General features: G+C 36.5%; 1 protein-coding gene across 2 annotated transcripts in view; it reads left to right on the forward strand.

Moving 5' to 3' along the window:
- Nucleotides 1-12290, forward strand: part of PRP4K (pre-mRNA processing factor kinase PRP4K) — a 22749-nt gene extending 10459 nt beyond the window's left edge. Inside the window, exons 6-16 of one of the 2 annotated variants that reach the window (XR_010080925.1) lie at nucleotides 502-709; nucleotides 3101-3174; nucleotides 4546-4636; nucleotides 5007-5154; nucleotides 6404-6541; nucleotides 7724-7877; nucleotides 8774-8888; nucleotides 9374-9525; nucleotides 9980-10066; nucleotides 10755-11526; nucleotides 12039-12290. Coding sequence is in view for 1 of the 2 variants with exons in the window: in XM_063401569.1 (XP_063257639.1) it covers nucleotides 502-709; nucleotides 3101-3174; nucleotides 4546-4636; nucleotides 5007-5154; nucleotides 6404-6541; nucleotides 7724-7877; nucleotides 8774-8888; nucleotides 9374-9525; nucleotides 9980-10066; nucleotides 10755-10958 (1371 nt within the window). In the remaining variant the exon portion in view is untranslated. Of the gene's footprint in view, nucleotides 1-501; nucleotides 710-3100; nucleotides 3175-4545; nucleotides 4637-5006; nucleotides 5155-6403; nucleotides 6542-7723; nucleotides 7878-8773; nucleotides 8889-9373; nucleotides 9526-9979; nucleotides 10067-10754 lie in introns of both variants that reach the window. The other variant, XM_063401569.1, reaches the window with a different exon arrangement.
- The last annotated feature ends 7584 nt before the right edge of the window (nucleotides 12291-19874 follow it).

Consider the following 19874-nt stretch of genomic DNA (forward strand, 5'->3'; position numbering starts at 1 on the left):
AAAACAAATGAATAAATAGGATTTGCAGTTCAAATAAAAAATGAGTCTAAAAGGTACTTTTCTGTACCATAACACTAATAAAATGGGGAAATATTCTAGAATGTAGGATATAAAATAATTAATTTTTCTTCAAAGACTGTATTTGAGTGCTTGTGTGCCAGAACAGTTTAGTAATAAATGTGTTACTGCTGCCATTTTGTTGTGCATAATCAAATAGTTAATATTTAGTAATAATCTATTTTTGCAGAAATGTGAAGACCTAAGGAACACCCATGAATGTTTCAGTCTTATGGTCTGGGCTGTGGTGCATTGTGGCAAATTGAATTTTCAGAAGTTGTATCCCATTCTGAAAATAATCTGTTACCTTTATAGACATGGGTGATTATGAAAGCAAAGATTAATGTTTCAGATGAAAGCCCAAACCATTGAAAGGGTGTCTGTGAAAATGTTGAAATTGTGATAAGGTGTAACAGTGAGATTAAAAATGAATTTTCTTTTTAGAAATACAAAGGCCAGACAGAAGACAGTAACATGTCTGTGCCATCTGAACCAAGCAGCCCCCAAAGCAGTACACGGAGTCGCTCAAACTCTCCTGACGACATCCTAGAAAGAGTTGCTGCTGATGTTAAGGAGTATGAACGGGAGAATGTGGACACATTTGAAGCATCAGTGAAAGCCAAGCACAACCTCATGACAGAACAGAGCAACGGTAAGATCCTGAATCTCTCTAATGCAAGTTATGAAAGCTCAGACACTTGGCTTAGTTTACTTACACACTTCCAGACTAGGAAGTAGATTGACTTTTTGGATGGAATTTGTGAACATTTTTACAAATATTATGGTACTTAAAACATACCATTAAAACAGAACTTCCTCGTTAGGAAGGATAATATGAGTGGAACATGTTCTGTATTCCTAATAACTTAACACAGTTTGTGCTTTACATTTGGAAGAGCAAATAACGATGTCTGTCTTTATGGTTAAGAATTACCCTTCCAAATTTTTCTTTTCACTTAGGCAAGTTGTTTTCTTAGAAGCTTAGTAGAGTTCTAGACTTTATTTTGTGAGGGTTGGAAATTATGCTCCTTTTATACCTTTTGTTGGTCAAAGCCACTGGTGACAGAGGATATAGGTGGGTCTGTAGTTATTTAGAATGATGAAAGCTTTTGAGGATCACTGCTAGGAAGTCCATTCTAGCAGCATAGCTAATTGCTGAAATGGGTATTTTCTTTCTCTTCCCCCCTGTGTGTACTCTGTTGTACAGCAATGCTGAAATGAAATAAATTTTGATATAAAGCCTGCCTTGTGCCAGCTGCAGCAAAAGGAATGTAGAACGTCTCCCAGCTCACCCTGTACTATTGAAAGTTTGCTGCTTTTTTTGTCTTTAAAGTGGATTACTGTACATCTTCCAAGTAGTCAGAGGTGTATGCAGTTGCTGTGTGCTGGTGCTTTGCCTAGTTGAAGCTGCTTTGGTTTCTCTCTGCGGTTTAATTGCAATAGCAGTCTTTAACGAGGGCTGTGGGGCCTGGCCAGCCGCTCCGAGGGAGAGCTGCAGTTAGCTTGTATTTCATGTCCTGCGTATCTTTCGGGGCGAAATACACTGTCTCCAGTGGATGCTTCTCTTCAGAGTAATAAAGCTGCATCCCTTTGGGACTGCTGTACTGCTCTGTAGTTTATCCTGGCATTCCCTTGAGCCCTGTGTTTTCAGATTGTTCTCCTGCAACATCAGTGAAAAGAACTGTTTTAGCGCTTTCTTTGCATAGCATAAGTTTAGGCTTATTATGTCTAACAGACAATGCGGTTTTTCCTGTTTTCTCAAAGTGTGTACTGCTCTCTAATTTTGTCTATTAAAGCATATGAAAATTTAAGTCTTAACTACATAGGCATTTTCCACATAGACGTGTAAAAATGGTTTTTAAAGGTACATTCACATCTGGGTGGTAGGATTCTGGGTTGGAGGTGGCTGTAACAACAGCTGAAACCAGTGGGTTATCTTCCTCTGCAAGAGTAAATTTTTATTTCTATCCTGACCTCTTATAGGGCCAGAGTAGTAAGTTGCTAAGAAACTAGTCAATAACTCATTGTAGCTCAGTACAGGTAACTGGAACTAAAAGGAAAATTTGAGGAAGTTTCTAGAAGGGTCTGTAGTTCAAACCAGAGGTATAAACTGCCTCCCCACAAGTGTCAGGTGACAGGTCTCTACCTTGAAACAGTGTTACCAGCATATTGGATGATTTTTTTATGCTGTCAGATTTCAGTCTGGTTATTTGGTATGGAAGGGGTTTGTGCATCACAAGACCTGAAGCCTCTGAGCTGAATTAACTGTTTATTTTTCTCCATTGCCTTGTGAAGGGAGGGTCTCCAATTTGCCATGTTCATGGAGGGCTGCCATAATGTGTGCATGAATGAAACAGTCTGAAGTTTGCTTGCTTTTAGTAATGTGTACTTAATGTACATTTCTTTGCTTTTATCTTATCAACCAAGTAAAATGTCTGTGGGATTTAAAGATGATTAAAAGGTGAGAAAGGGATAATCTTGCCCATAACAAAAATGTTTCTCTTTAACACAATTCTAAACACTGTATTTGACAAAAAGCTGCACACTGTGTCCTTTTAGGCAGGGTTGGAGAAAGCATTTCCCAAAGAAAGAATTTCTTGGCTTTACAGCTTTGGGTTTTAGTAAAGTATCTTGTGATTAGCAAGAAAGCCTGAACTTGTGTATTGAAAACATGGCTGTGTTTTTTTATATATACACGTAGTAATCTTACACTTCTTTTTATATGTTTGTATATGTACATATATAGTAATTACTTGTAGGGAGCATGTAAGTATGTAGTTTTCTCTTTCTGCTTGAAAGCTATTACATGTAGTTTTTCAAGGAGATATTTTTTAGTGTTTTGGAGAACTTAACTAGTCTGAGTTTTATATTCTAGAATGTGAAATATGTGAAATGGTATTTGCTAGAAACATTAGTAGAGCTACCTGTTTCCAATATACTGATCTAGACTATGTTGTAAAGATACCAAGTGCCAAATTACACTGGCAACATAGTTATTGTGTGACTTTTTATTCATGTTGAGTAATCTGAATTTCATTTTAAGGTTCATCTCAGAAGAAGCTGCTAGCTCCTGATATGTTCACAGAATCAGATGATATGTTCGCTGCGTACTTTGATGTAGGTAATTCTTGGAGATGAAATGTATGGGTTTTTTCTGCTTGATTTTTGTTGGAGTCACTGTCACTTGAGGGTTGTGAGAACTTTGGTTTGTAGAAGCACGTGCTGCTAAGTGACTTGTATGTTCTTAATCTTTTGGTAAACCAAGGCAGGCAAAGTGATTCTTACTTAGTATTTCAGTGAAATAAAACCTGCTGAAGTTGGTGGCAATTTTACCAAAGTAAGCAATTGAGGAATTCACCTTCTGTTTGAATACAATGGTACGTGGTAAAAACTTGAATCTATTTATCAGTTCAGCTTCTTATTATTGTTACCATGCTGCAATGTTCTGAATATGAGCTTCTTCCAGAGATTCATGTATGGTTAATTTAAAAAATGTGTAAGATACTGTCATTGGCTAATGATGCTATGTTGAAGTAATCTAGTGGTTTGTTTGGAGATTTTTTGGGATGAAGAGATACATTTCCTGGTTTTACTTTAACACTATTTTATGAGCTTTTCTCTAAGTATGCTGAGTGACCCTCAGATGCTGGCAGTCCAGTGACTACTTTTGAGATTGTATGTGCCATTCTCTATAAATCCTCTGCATTGTTGCTGATGCACAACACCAAGAAATAAGTAAAACCAAGAACTTTCTTCTTAACTTAAACCGAAATTAACTGGAGAATTTTTATGGCAGATATAGCATAGGCTGTGGTTTTACTCTAATAACTGGTATCCCTCTGATCTGGAGAAAGATGAATACTTAAAGGGTGTAGTGTGTTTGTGAGGGTCCATTTTTAAAAGTTCAGAAATTACAAGTGGGGATTTATATGGCTTGTAAGTGAGCAGCTTCCCCTTCCAGAAACCATTGTTCAATTGAAGATAAACTTCACTACTCACAGTTTTGAATCTGTGATAAAATATTGCCCAGTGTGTTAAGAGATGTCAACAGCAGTTGTAGAAGTGTTATGGTAGTGTGTATAATATTATGAAACGTAGCATTTAATGAACAGAAATTCGAGGCTTGAACAGTTGTGTTTTCCTTGCAAATTGCTGAACTTTTTTACTATAAACTTACTGTAAATAAGTCTTAGATGGTCCAAAATGCGCATTCTAATGTGACTTATATAAATTCCTTGTGGGTATTAATTGAAACTGCCATTTATGTTTAATAATAATGCAGTTGGTTGATCTCATCCTCTTTCCTTGCATCAGTCTTTAGATACTGGCATGTAAATAACATTAAGTTGTTTCTCTCTCCTGCAAGATAAGTGTGTTTGTATTGTGGAGAGAACAGTTTTTCAGTAGGGAGAAAGGACTTTGGTAAGTCAACCTCAAAGAAAAATATAGAGCACACGAGCAAAGCTGTTACTTCTCTTTTTATTTCAGAGTGCTCGGCTAAGGGCTGCTGGGTTTGGAAAAGACTTCAAAGAAAACCCCAATCTCAGGGATAACTGGACAGATGCAGAAGGCTATTACCGTAAGTTACATTTGTTTATCAACAAGGACAGGTAGAGTGAGGGTGCTGAGTGGAGAAGATCCTCATGTATAAAAGTGTTGAAATATTGTTCTAATGTAGATGTATCCCAGAGCCCTCCCTGAGTGTGTTATATGAAACAAGTGTGCAGGTTTTAACCTCAGTTTTGAAAGGACTCCAGACTTAAAGGATCACACTTTGTTCCCCATAATTTCCACAAAGCTAGGTGATACAAAACATTGTACACCATGAAATTAAAGGATCTTGCTGTTTACCCTTATACTTTGTAATGATAGAGAATGGTTTGTTTTTCTTGAAAAGTTCTATTACATTTATCCCTCATAATGTGAACCTGCTTGGTTTTCTCCCTCAGGTGTTAACATAGGTGAAGTTCTAGATAAACGTTACAATGTCTATGGCTACACTGGTCAGGGAGTCTTCAGCAACGTAGTGAGAGCCAGGGACATGGCCAGAGCAAACCAAGAAGTAGCCGTGAAAATCATCAGGAACAATGAACTTATGTAAGTAATGATTTTCTTTTTTTAGTGGTAATAGATTATGTGGAACAGTTGGAAGTTTTTCATGGTGTGATTCAAATCTCCCTTTGTTTCAAGTGAAGTAACAGATCACAGCTGTGATTTCTGCCTTTTCTGCTAATATGAGCCAGATAATGGGAAGCACTTGAGGACTGTGTATCCACACTGTGTATCCACCTACAGCTGTCACAGGAAGAAGGGTACTTGCATTTTTGTCAGGCACTTTCTCATTTGCAAAACTGAACAGTGAGAGCAAGAAACAAGGTTACAGCTAATTACGAGCCCTATATTTCTTGAGATGGGAATTGTGGACTGCAAAAAATTTGTTTTGATGGACCAAATCTATTTGGCAGGCTGTGGGTTGGATCCCAGTCAACCATCTGCAACTTACAGAAAGATCTCCATACATTTAATTATTTTTGTATATTTTCTAAACATTTGCATGTATATAAGATACATAAAAAGAAATGAGACTCTCACTGTTGAAATACAAAAAACCAAAGAGGTCTTTCAGAATGAGTGAACATTTATTTACAAGTAAGATCTCTTAAACTATGTCATTTGAAGACTTGACTTGTCTACAATACTCGTTTTCACCATCTGCTGCAGTATTTATACAGTCATTTCTTGTGTCCTCTTGTGTTAATGACAACTAAAATGAAAATCTTTTCCATGTATTTTACCTTGGAAGTTTGAAAAGTTGTCTTACTGTGTGTATAACTGGATTTGTTTTAGCTATGTGAATAAGCATCTAGAAAAGTTTTAATGGGAAAAGGGTGGGTGATAAGCTATCTTAGTTCAGTGTGTTGTACAGGTAAGTTGGGATGTGTAATTGAATCTAGAGTCAGTTCAGTTTAAACCTTTTAATGCTGTTGTATGTGGTGAAGCACTTCTTTAAACAAGTAAAGTTCTCAAGAGAGTGCTGTTCGAAATTTGTCACATCACAGGACAAAATCCAGTTTTAGCCTTACATGCAACTGAGAGTGAGGAGGAAAGGGTAAGTAGGTTGCAAAGGTACAGTGACTATCCAGGAATTAAATAAACTTACCCAGCATATAGTCATTAACAGCAAACCATTGTTGTGATTTTGGTTTTTTAGCTGTCATTACATTAAGGAATGACAAGACACTTCTTATTCCTGGATAATTATGGCCACACAAGTGAATGTTTAGATTTAAAAAAAATACTAGAATTTAACTGATTTCATTTCATAATCACATTTCTCTGTTTTCAGGCAAAAAACTGGCCTGAAAGAACTGGAATTTTTAAAGAAGCTCAATGATGCTGATCCTGATGACAAGTTTCATTGTCTACGGTTGTTCAGGCATTTCTACCACAAACAACATCTCTGTCTGGTATTTGAGCCACTCAGGTAAGATGACAAATGTTCGGGGTTGTCTGTAAGAGGCAAAGTACTACTGTGTGTTCTTTACCTTTCTGCATTTGGCTGTTGTTTTGATACCTTGTTTTAGTGCCAAGATTCAAGAATGCAAGGAACTTTGAAACAAAAAAAAAATTGTCTGCGGGCACAAATTCACAGACTTACTGAACTATTTCTGATTTATTTTTAGCATTGTTGTGAGTTTTCTGCCTGGAAAATATTTGAAACCAGATAATGTATTAGAGATGGTTCATCTCGCTCGTACTGCTCTTAATGATTTTTGCATATGTCAGTATTTTTATTAGTTTTCTCAATTCTCAATTTTAAGGGTTTGTATTAAGATGCATTCCCAGAGAGATTCAGGAAATGCTGTATGTACTCTAAAGAGTACACATATAGTAACAGCTTAGGGAGAAAACTGTTACAGTGGTTCTTTGCATGCTCACTTTCTGTTCAATTAAGCTCTTGTGACACGTTGATTGTGTAGATACTGTTTTATAGTAGATCAGATACATTAATTGCCTTAGTTCCCATTCCTTCTTAGAGACATCAGTTATTCAAATCCTAAGTTTTCTGTGTATGTCGTATTTTAAGTTTTGCCATGTTTGGGGTGAAGATAAGTTATATACTGAAACAGTGCAAATTCTGTGAGATTACCATCATATTTCATCAATAAGCTGTTGAACAAATTATTGTCTTGTGCTGTGCTATCTCATGATAACACACTTGTATCTTATTTATGTCCAGTTATGTTTTTGTCCTGGAATGATGGTCTTTTTATCTGCTGCTTAAGTCACCAAAAAAAATCTCAAATTTTATCTTGCGTGCTTCCTTTTTCATTTTTTTCCGAAGAAAACTAGTAGAAAGGGTTTAAGGTTGTTAAGAAAATGCTGTTCATGTGCAAATAAATCCTCTCATATCAATACTGATGAAAAATATGCTCTGAACTAATTAAGTCCAGTGTAGTAAGTAAGTACATAGGCATAAGACAGATCTGATTGACCTCTTTATTTCAATTCTGTAGCTCACAGAGTGGAGTGTTGAATGCTACATTTCTTAAAAAATATTTAAAGCTAAGTGGTTTGTTCAAGTTTGTCTTAGAATTTAGGATGCCACTACCAGTTTTTCTGTTAAGCTCTTTCCAATTCTTTCTTTCCCCCTTTCCCTTACCAGTATGAATTTACGAGAGGTGTTAAAGAAGTATGGGAAAGATGTTGGACTCCACATTAAAGCTGTGCGTTCCTACAGCCAGCAATTGTTCCTGGCTTTAAAACTTCTTAAAAGATGCAATATCCTACATGCAGATATTAAACCAGATAATATTTTGGTAAGTAACAAATAATTAAAACTTTTTTTTGCGTGGTCCGTCGTGTAAAGTATTGGAAATTCGTATCATTCTGTCCATTTAGGTAAAGACAAATTTACTGGAAATGTTAAGGGTTCGCACTTTGATATAAAATGGTATTGTGGTATAAATAGTAAGAAAGAAATACAACACGGCATCTAAATAAAATCTTTTTCAAACATACATCCTCTTCTATCTTTATAGAAAGCAGACTTTCCAAAGTAGGACAGTGTCTTACAGGAGAAATATTTGAAATTTTCCCAGCAATAGTTGAGAGATGTTCTTGCTTTCTGCAAAATGGAAGTATGTTGTTGGAGTCTAAATGGAGATTTTATGTGAGTGAGATGATGGGGAAAGATCCTTAATGCCTCTTTTCCAGTAGGACATTAGAGCTGCATCATAGGAATCCGGTAGTTTCCTTTGGGTTTTTTGGACATGATCCGTGTGACAAACTCATATTTTTTTATTGATCTAAAATGTTCTCCTATTACTAGCTCAGCAGTACAATCTACTATGTAAGCATGAGATGTGAATAATATGCTGTTTTATAAGTGGTACTCTGGGTACTGGAGTTGCAAGTCTAAATCCATAAAATTTCAGTATCTGGAATGAAATGTGGGTCCACCAAGGATATTTTGTTATGGGAAAAGTTCATGAAACTGACTCTTTTTTGTATTTGGTAGGATCTGAAGACATTAATTCTCACTTTCAGGTTGAGCAGGTTTTATAATTTTCTCAGAATACAGAAAGGAAGGAACGTCCAGTTTAAAGGCTGAATATTTTTCTTGTCTCTGACTTAAATGTGTTGTCACTTTTACAGTTCTGTTATCAATTCTGTCCACAACCAGTGCCAATGGATATTTATGTTTAACTTTCAGGTGAACGAGTCTAAAACAATACTAAAGCTTTGTGATTTTGGCTCAGCTTCACACGTCGCAGATAACGACATCACACCCTATCTAGTTAGCAGATTTTATCGAGCTCCAGAAATCAGTAAGTACATTTTGGATTAGCTACGGGTATCACATACCAGCAAGTGCCAGTATTAGCAGATGAAAGTTTGACTTGAATTTGTTCTCTAGTCTTAGCAAAACGTGACTCTGGAAATAGGATGGCTGTCAAAAATTCAAACTTTGGAGGCACGTTCATGTGACTCTTCATGTATGTTGGCGATCCGCTCAGTGAGAAGTCATTCTGATGGGTTATAGTTATGTTTCAGTTTAGAGGTATTGTTCTGACTTCTTGGTTTTTGCTAACTTAAAGCTGATCAGTTTAGGTGTTAGGTAAAAGCCTCCCTTTCTAAAATACAGGTACTTTAAAAGCTAAAGGGTTTACATCCTTCTTTTGTGGCAGCTTTTTGTTCCTAAGAAGAGCAGCACCAATATAGTTTACAAATCAATATTTTTTCATCTGTCTGCTTTTGTGATGTTATGTCAAAGTCTGCCTTTATGGAATTAACTGGAATTGCTCTGTTTCAGTTATAGGAAAAATATATGACTATGGTATAGATATGTGGTCTGTAGGCTGCACATTATATGAGCTTTATACAGGAAAAATACTGTTTCCTGGCAAAACCAATAATCATATGTTGAAACTTGCCATGGATCTCAAAGGAAAGATGCCAAACAAGGTAAGAAAAATAAGTACTTAATATATGAAACTGCTCTAATGAACAGTAGAACATAGTCTTTGTTCTCCTAGAATTCTGTTTCTTGTCATTTACATCTTTTCCTAAGAGTAAGTACTAGACTTTGCTCTGACTGTGTAATTTATACTGATTTAAAATCTTCTGAAGTGAAAGTATACAGGTTCTTTTTCATAGACTAAGTATAAAGTGAAAACAGAAACCTTCTAAGCACCTACCTGAAAAAAATGCGTAAGTCAATGAAAGATACTGTGTCCTTTTTCAAAGGGTTTGAACTGTATCTTTGTATTCAATCTCCACATCTCTTCCTGTCCTTTTGATATTTTATTAGTATTCAATTACTCATGTTGCACTAAATTAATAGACATTGATGTTAATTGTGAAATGTGTAAGACACAGAGAACTTGCCTGAAACTCCTGCCTCTTCCTCATTTTCCAGATGATTCGAAAAGGTGTGTTCAAAGATCAGCACTTTGATCAAAATCTCAACTTCATGTATATAGAAGTAGATAAAGTGACGGAAAGGGTAAGTCGTCTTACCTGTGGTTGTTGACTAACCCATCACTTTTTCAAAGCTTTCCTACTCTATGGTCTTTCAAATGTACCTTGGCTTCCTAACTAAAACTAAGATTTTATAAGCTGTTTAGAAAATCCTTTTGCAGCATTATGGACAGACTACATAGTTATAAAATGGCAAAAGAGATGTTTTTCCTAGGTTGTAGGAAGATGATTAAGAAAAATCTAAATTAAATCTGGTAGATATACATGGTATCACCACATCATCTGTCCTTAAATTACGAATAAAAGAAATTCTGCCTTAATTTTGTAGAAGGATGTTTAGAATTATGTGGTTATATTATTGTTATATTGTATGAGGTCACTATTATTTTTGTTATCATTTTGATATACTATATTCAAGAAGAATCAGAAAATAGTGGTCGGATATGGGAACTTTCCATGTGGACTTCATGTTCGGAGTTAACTGGGACGCTGGGTTCGTGTGTGAATCTGTGTTGGTGGCCTCTGTCCCCACAGTGCTCTTTCCACTGCTCTCTGCACATGACGGTTTTATGAGGCCATAGCAGGGCAGGGTGGTGCTGCTCAGATACGAGACAAGGCTGCAGAAATGCTGCTGCTGTAGCTCTGTAAAAGGGGTGCATAGGGGCTTTGTGCATTACTTCCGTTCTACAAGACTGCCATTTCTGTGTTTGTAGGAGAAAGTTACTGTTATGAGCACCATTAATCCAACCAAGGACCTATTAGCAGACTTGATTGGGTGCCAACGACTCCCTGAAGACCAGCGTAAAAAAGTGCACCAGCTTAAGGACTTGTTGGACCAGATTCTAATGCTAGACCCAGCTAAACGGATTAGCATCAACCAGGCTCTGCAGCACCCCTTCATCCAGGAGAAAATTTAAACCAGATGAAGAAGTTCAAAGGGTTTGATTAATTAAGATACAAAGACTGAAGAAATTTCACAGCAGTTATTAATGTATATAAACATAAATATTTCCCCTGCAAAGTTGAGGAAGAAATGATACATTTGAATTAACATCAAGGCTGATATTTCTTTTAGAAATGTTAGAGTAATTCTGTTTTGTGTCTTATGTGAAAATTTTCACTGTAGAACTGTTTTAATTGCCAAGACTGCACAAAAGTACAATGCTAATGTATATGGTTGCAGTTCGTATATATTATAAAAAGAAAAAAGCCTCTGTTATAAAAAAAAAAAAGAAAAAAAAAAAGAGAGCAGTAATACTGGGTGGTTGATTTGTTTTTAGCAGACTTGGCTTCATTTTTGTCTTTACAAAATGGCCAGCATAAATGCTGTTTATATTCACATTTTCCTAGGTGTGTGTGTGCAGGCCACAGCAGCATGCCCTTGGTGTAGTCAGTGCCGAAGGGGGTCTGTTCCTTCTTGAGCCTGCCCGCAGGGATGGTCTCCTCTTTTAAAGCAGGTTGTGTACAACTTTCAGTACACTGAAGGTAAGCTAACCCATCAACATCACCGGTGTTTAAGCTGTTATTTTACTGGAACAACTGACAAATGAGAGACAATAGCATTGTGGCAGAATTCCCTGCATGTTTGAGAAATGATCTTGTTTTATTTTCTGGCATTGCAACCGTGGCATAGTTACAACTTCTGTTCTGTTCATCACATTTAAAACTGGGAGAGAGCGCACTTGATGGATAGAGCGCCTTCAGTGTACTGTTTCTTATTACTTTAGTTTTTTTATCAACTTGCTACAGACTTTGTATACATTTTGTTAAATACAGTTCACTATGACATAGAACCAATACTTACAGAAGAGTTTTCATTTAGTAATTACATATGTTGGGATCTCATTCGAAAGACCTTATATCTAAAGGATAGATAGACAACATAATGAAATTTTTAACTATTTGTATGTCATTTTGAAAGTGTACTGCTTTATGCTAAAAGTGTTTCATTTGTTCATTGTTTTCATTATTTGTGATCATGTTGTCTTTCAATACAGGCATAAACCTTCCACTCTTGAACAAAGCAGCTGCTTTTTAAAAGCGGTAATTGCTTCTTTACCTTTTATTTCTTTTGTAAATGAAGCTTTTCTTTAAGAAATGTGACTTTAAAGTGTTGTCTCTTGCATAAAACAGTTGACACTTACTTATTGTAAAGTGAAGATTGTTCTGCTGCATGTAAAGTGGACCATGCAGATTTCTGTATGTTTTCAGTATGCATCATTAGATAATAAAGTCTTTTGTGAACAAGGCATTTGTAGCCATTTTTAAGAGAATCTGTCTTCAGTGATGGTAAATCAGGTAATTTGTAAGACCTGCCCCTGCATTTCCTATTAATCATTTAATTAAAGAGATTATTAAATGTTATGATCTTTGGGAGAGCTGTAGGCTATATTAATTGGATATATAATTATCACTGCTTAAAAACAAAGCAAAAAACCCTACAGATACTGTCTGTCTGCTTTCATTGTAATGAAATTATTCCTGTAGGACATGGGATCAAATTCAGGCTTTAACTAATGTTTGTGCTGTTTTTCTCACTTTTCCTTTTGATGGTGCTGAAAGAGAAAAAAGGAAAGCGAGTCACAGGCCACTCAACGCCTACTCCATGGGTCTGATTTGCTGAGACACCAACTTCACCTTCCTAACAAGGTTATTTCTGACAGCATGTGTAGATAAACATTTAGCAACAAGTTAAAGAGCTTGAGACAATTGAGTTGGTTATACAGGGTGAGGAAAACAGAAACAACTTTTTCAGGTCCATACTGCTGTTTTAATGTTCTCTTTGACGATGTTAAGAAGTTCATCCTTTCATTTTTTATTAATATATTCTGACAGGCTGTGAAAACCCCACTGGTTTCACATGCTCTGTAATACTTTGAGCTAAGAAGGATTTTTGCATCCATCTAGGTACATAATGGCAACAGTCATGCACTCTTAGTGCAGTCAAGAATGAGGAAAAGTGCCACAAAGCAGGTCATTCTGCTGGTGGGGAATACCCCACCGAGGAGGTGTAATGAACTAACTACAAAAACAAGCAGGAGATGGGTGATTTTGTATACCTATTTGGAACCTTCAACCTGTCTCTTCTCAATTTATACTGTAAAATTCCTGATAAAAACCAGTCTCTTCCTATTTCCACATACTGAGGTATCTTTTTCATACAGGAAATAAAATGAAAGACGTTAGCTTTCACGTTTAGTGAAACACTAGTTGCTTGCTAGTTAAATACAGCAAGTGTAACTTGCACTATTACAACATAGTCAGCACTTCTGAGGGCACTTTTACACAGATGTAGTAATAGCTTATTCTTTCTGTTGCTTTGTACTTTATTAAAATAGGAATATGAAATGAGTTGGTGATACAGAAACAAAGCAGTAGGAAAGATGCCCCTTAATGCCTACAGAATTGTTTTAAGCTGTTCTGGAGAAGCATAAAGTTGCTCGTTTACTTGTTCTTTGTGTTGTAGGTGCAGCTCAAAAGAAGATGAAGGCTACCAGAAGACATGAACAAAGGTTTCTGTCCTATAAAAGATATGAAAAATACTCTTCATCTAGTTCTGTCTTAATCTTTTAGTTTCCAGCATTTCAATTTAGAATTGATTAACACTGCTGCATTACTGATAATTCCTGAAGCATACTCGCTGTATTAAAATTTGTTACATAAATTGTTTTGTTTCTGGCTGAAGAGATTTTTTAATTGTAATTAAATGTAGGTAAACTAGCATTACTCTTTAAATGTAGTTTTCTCAGAATAATAGAATGAGCAGTACAGAATCTATTACATTAAGGAGAAAAACTGGGCCATTACATTTTGTTAAAATAAACATGTTAACCATAAGCATTTAAGCAGGTGATGCACTTTTTTCTTGAACTTCAGTAGGTTCATTATTTCTTTCAATTCAGTCAAACTTAATTATCCATACAGAGACTAGCTGGCAGGGTTATTGGAAAAAAGTGGATTTCAGTCCCCCATCCAGCTGATACTTCTTGTTAACAACAGTAGAAAACTCTTTAGTTCTGACTTCAAAACCTCTGGACCTGAGGATTTTTTGACACTGTTAAGGCCCCTCTCCAGTTTTGGGCAATGCCTCAGGCTGTAGCCTGAGGTCTCTGTGGAGAGCAGCTGTGGCTGCCACTACAGTCAGCTGAACTCTCATGGTTGTGGCTGGGTGCAAACAGAACAGCTTCTGCAACAGAGTGAACAATTTCTCAGCTCATCTAATAGGGAGGATAGGATAACTCAGCTTTTCCTCCTGAGCACAAATTTTTAATTTGTGTCTTTGCTAGAGGTCCTACATACAGAAGGTTTGGCTAAATCTACTGTGCTGATTTCTGTTTCCTTCTCCCTCATGGTGACAAGGAGCTTCACATTTAACATACTCAGTTTTCCAAGCCTTCAGAAAAACAAGATTCCAGTCCTGTGGAGTTAGAATGTGGTTTTATTACCTTGGTGTATACTGCTTAGTTTAAAAATTCATTACTGTTCAAGAGTTTTTAATAGAAGATAATTATTCCTTTAAAAACTTTTTAATAATATTTTATCTCCATACATAGGGTAAGTGGCATTAAACCTCTGAAGAAGCTTTATGTGTATATTGACCCCCATACAGAAGGCAGACCAGACTCTGATACTGCTGGAGCTAGAGGGATCTTCTACAGCATGTGTAAAATTGTAATGTGGGTGGAGGATGTTGAGAAGTGGCAATTGCTTGAAATTAATAAACTGTGCTTAAAACTTGCCTTCATCCTGTCTTCTGTTCTACCTGCATATCCTACTGCAAAACTGTGAACTATATGAACAATTTTTAAATGCTACACTAGAAATTAAGTGTAGTTCTTTGAACGGGGTTGTATCCTTAGATAGCAGAGGCATTAGAAAATCTCTGGGAAAAGTCTTCCTGAACATGTAAAATGGAGCTTTTGTTGCCTCTCCTGTAGTTTTGGAAGCCCCCTCAGCACCAAAGATTTAATGTGAATTCACTTTTACGTTCACTGTGCCTTTTTTTTGTCTTTTATAGCAAGATATGAACCTGTATTGAGTCAGGGCATGAAAGAATTGCATTGTATTGCAGTGAAGGGAAGCCATATATACTGACAGATTAATCTTTATTGGGGAAAAATAGATGGGGAGTAGCAGCATGAAGTGGGAGGGCATGTGTGTTTTCATTTATTAACTTGTAAATTATGTATCACATTATTAAGTATATTTGTGTGTGGGTACAGAAGTGACACTACCATGTGTGTTCTACACTTCTGTCTTAGTTTTGTTCATCTAAGTATGTAGATAATTAAAACTTAATTTTAACTTATGACAATACTTACTCTAAATATAAAACCTTGCCCTTCTGTTGTACATCTAATGAGTTCTTCACTGTCTTAATTATTTCCTCATAAACATTGATTTTGATGATTGTGGCCCAGATATTTCTATAAAGTAGGTATGAGCTATTTCTTTATAAAATAATGAAAAAACATGAGCATATACAAAGATTCAGCATTTGGCTTAAGTTATTGAGACATTAAAGCTGCTTCTGGGCAGGTATAAACGAATAGGCTGTATCTGATAGAGTAACTGTTGATGCTTCAGTCTCAGAAGTGACTTTAAGTGAGAGTGCAACAAAAGAAACTGGGAGGGGTCGCTGAGGATACCTGAAGTACACCCAGTCTGAAGAATGGCACTGAGAGTAACTACCAAGACATAAGCAAAGAAAGTCTGTACAGTTCTAAAAAGAAAGGAGTTGAGAACAAAGGTTACTGGGCACAAGAAGGCAGAGAAGAAAGCACTCCTGATTGTCCTAATTCTGAATTGTTAGAGGAAATGGACCTTTTCACAGACTCTGGGTGAAACTCTGACATGTTCAAGTCTTGGAGAGCCAATTTAAACCTGCAGCTACACTGGACCTTTCGCTTTGGAGAGGCAGATCTGACACAGGGTCAGGCACAAGCATAGTTCTTCAGAGGATGCAGTTGAATTCACTGGTGAAAAGACAGGTAACCAGTAACCACTTAAGTAATCTGTCTTAGCAAGAAAAGGGTATTTAATAGTCTGGGTTTGACATTCTGCATATTCACTTTTCAAACAGCTCTTAACTGATTATTGCAAAACTCCTTGTCTAAAGGGGACAGCTCAGATATTCTACAATTTTTTCTCCTATGTTTAAGCTCATCCTTAAAAATATTACCCAGATGAGACACTCCATGTTAAACAACCTGACATTGGGGCTGCAGCTTTTCCATGGGAAGGAACAAGGTTTTTTTCTCAACTAAAGCCAAGCTGCCCTCCATGTCGTGGTTACTTGTGTATGCATTAGTCAGCTAGGAAGGCAACACACAGAATTCTGTAAATAATTAAATGATTTCATAAAATTTAGTCTTGATATAATATGCAGACAGATTTAGCCAGCTGGGCTAAGCTGGTAAAGGTGTGTTCCTTTCAGCCTCTGGAATGAAGATGCAGCATCATGGCTGAATGTAAGGATTGCCTGCAACCTTTGGGGGATCTCCTTCACACAGAATAATGACAATTCGGTCACTGTGAGTTTTTAAGTTAAATCTGAAATGCACAGAATGCCTATCCTTTTTCTCCCCCTAGGAGGCTTAAATAAATCTGGCAGAGCAAGTTTAGGCATGGAGGTTCCTTCCTCTTTTACAGAGAACATCCAGCACACTGACAGGGTAGGAAAAGGGTGATTTCACATGTTGACCCAAATTGCTCTGTAGCTCACTAAAGCTAATATACCATATCCATTTCTATTTGCGAGTAATTTGCAATCTATTCATGTTTATAAGGCCTTAATAAAAAACCTGAGCTGTGCTTACGTGAAAATCCCATATAATGCCTAGATCAAAATCCTTTTTTTTCTTGGGAAAAATAAAATAAATATAATCCAGAAATCTTCATTTCCTGTAGTAAATCACAGAGTAGTTGAATACATGGAATTGAGAGCAATTTAGGACATCTCACAGATGATCTGCTCCAAAGAGTGCAACGAATCCTGTGTAACTGAGTTTCAGATTTGTTCCAGACTCCCACAGGATCGTGCACACCCACTTTACCTTGTCATGCTGCTAGGGCGAGGAGGAGGCTGAGGACATTTTCTGTACTGTTCTTACTGAATTCACATGTTTTTGATTTTCTAGTACACTGATGACAGAACAGAACAAATACATAAACCAAGACATCAGAACACAAGTAACACCTAGGCAACATCTAGGCTTCCCTCCTGTTTCTCAGCTGGCCCTCAGTGACAGAAACTTGTGGCAAAGCAGAGTCTGGTTCAGAGTATGTGGTGCAATGTTATGAATTAAAAGCTGTCCAAATGTCCATAACACAGCTAGATTCCAGGCAAAGTAAAATAAACTAAAAATCACAAACCACAGTCTGATTTTGGTCTAAAAAGTGTTCTAGCTCCATTCTCATTTTTCCCATAACCATCCAGTGCCCTGTGATGAGTACACACACATGATAATACACTGGCCAGAAGAAAATAAAGTGTTATCAGGGTCCTTATCTGCAATAGGAATGATAAAAGGAAATGAAGCTTGAAAGGCACAAGGGAAACTGGATTTGGTTTAAGCTGATTTTGAATGCCAGGGGCAGGAGTTTAAAAATTTTTAGTGGTTCCTTGGTTTAATATCCATCACAGATGTAAAATATTATCTGCCTTTGCTGAGCACTCCTTAAGCCACTGGACTTCCACAGGGCTTTTATGGAGTAGGGAATGAGAGAGAGGCAGAAGCCCCCATCATGGTTGTCCCAGTTTCTAGTTGACTGAGCAGACACAATGACATAGATCCATTGCTTTCCTGATTTACTACAGAAGGAGAAGGCACACTTGGTACAAGATTGTCCTGTAACAGGAAATGTGATATCACAGACATTCTTCCTAAATCTTTCGAAATACAGAATTTGCAAAAACTTGCAAAAGCATATTAAAAACTTCCAAAACCTGGCCATGTGCTCTCTGCTAGCCAAAGCACATAGTAGCAAAACTTGGGACAATTCCCCTCTCCACCCTATTAGTATCACCTTTCTCTATGTTTTCCAGCAAGAGCAAAGGGAGAGCACATCCTCAGAGATGAAGAACTATGAAGTAAGGGCGGGTTTTGGGAAAGGGAAATGTTTAATAGAAGACTTTTTTTGGTTCTTACTTCATATTGCAGAATTTGTTTGTCATCGATGGGTAGATTAGCAAGAACTAAATTTGAAACAAACCTATTTAAGATTTGCTAAAAAGTTAACAATTACTGAAATTGTTCTGAGGTAACAATTTTAGAGCAGTTATGTCCATTCTTATTGCAGCATTGCTAGACAATAATTTGATTGTTAGTAGAATCATGAAAAGAAAATACATCAGTAGTAGTAAGAGTGGAAAGGTGTTTCTCCTCACTGAAATTCATCCTTTTGATTATGAACAATCCAGCTCCTGATTGTTAAAACTTGGTGTTAGCCATGTATAAAATAATGTTTTCCTCTGACATCCAACTCATTTACAAACACAATCAGCAAAAGCAGCAGCAGCAAATTCTTTCTGAGTGCTTTTCCAGGAAAAAGTTCATGTGAAGATACACACCATTACCACACTTGGATTTTTTAGCAGAACCTGTTGTGATATGCAGGGGGTAATGGTTTTAAAGTGGAGAGCAGGTTTAGACTGGATGTTAAGAACAAAGTCTTTTACAATCAGGGTGGTGAAACACTGGAACAGGTTGCCCAGAGATGTGGGGGATGCCCTAAATTCAAGGGGATGTTAGATGGGGTTTTGGGCAACCTGATCTAGCCAAAGGTGTCCCTCTCATTCCCTCTCATCTGGAACTAGATGATCTTTAAAGGTTCCTTCCAGCCCACACCATTCTGTAATTTCTGCAGATCCCAGTCTATGCCCTCTCACTTAGATAACCTGATGACTGCTGTTCAGTTGAGTGTTTCAGCCAATTCTACAACCCTACAACTGTGATTTAATTTAGATCCCATTTCCTGGAATTGTTTATTGCAGCTGCATAGCAGAACAGCACAAAATCCTTACTAAATTTAAGTGACATTCACTTAAACACCAAGCAGGTCACACTAATGAAGGAAATTAGACCAATTTGATACTGTTTATCCTTGACAAAATGTTTTGTTCTATTACTGTGGATTCTATTACTACTTGGAGATTTCCAAGAAATTCTCTCCACTAATTTTGTGTACTTACCTGTACCTTCTTTTACTTCTTTTTACAATGGCAGACCTTGATAAAAAAATGGCATGCTGTAGTTGTATCACAAAAGAACTGTAAAGTCACACATTTTCAAAAGGACTAATAGAAAAAGATGGTCAGAAGTTGGCTTTTGTTGTTCAGATGCTTTTAAAAAAGGTTTTAAAATGTTCCACAGTCATCACTTGAAATATCAAAATGAAATAGAACAACATTCAACAGTGCTGTGAGACTGCAAAAATCTTCCATCAATGCAAATTGCAGCAACTGAAAAATTGTTTTGTTATCTTCTTTTAGGTATATTGTTACAAACTCCATGGAATTTCTGTAAGTATTTTAATACCTGGTTTTTTAAGCTATGTAAATCTTTTAAAGATTTTTAAATTAACATCCATATCAGTAAGTAAAGAATTTCCAATTTCATATCTGTAAAATTAGTTACACTACTTTTAACTAAAAGACAAGGTAAAAATACATTTGCAATAGATATTTTACTGGCTGAAAAACATGAAGCTCTACACATCACTAAATGTTAATTAAGGTGAACACATTTCATATCCCTCAATATCTTGAAGGATACAAATTAGAGATATCATTATTTGTGTATACATTCAGGGAAAACAAAGTAAGTTATTAT

This window comes from Prinia subflava, chromosome 1 (genome assembly GCF_021018805.1).
Source record: "Prinia subflava isolate CZ2003 ecotype Zambia chromosome 1, Cam_Psub_1.2, whole genome shotgun sequence".
Taxonomy (NCBI): Eukaryota; Metazoa; Chordata; class Aves; order Passeriformes; family Cisticolidae; genus Prinia; species Prinia subflava.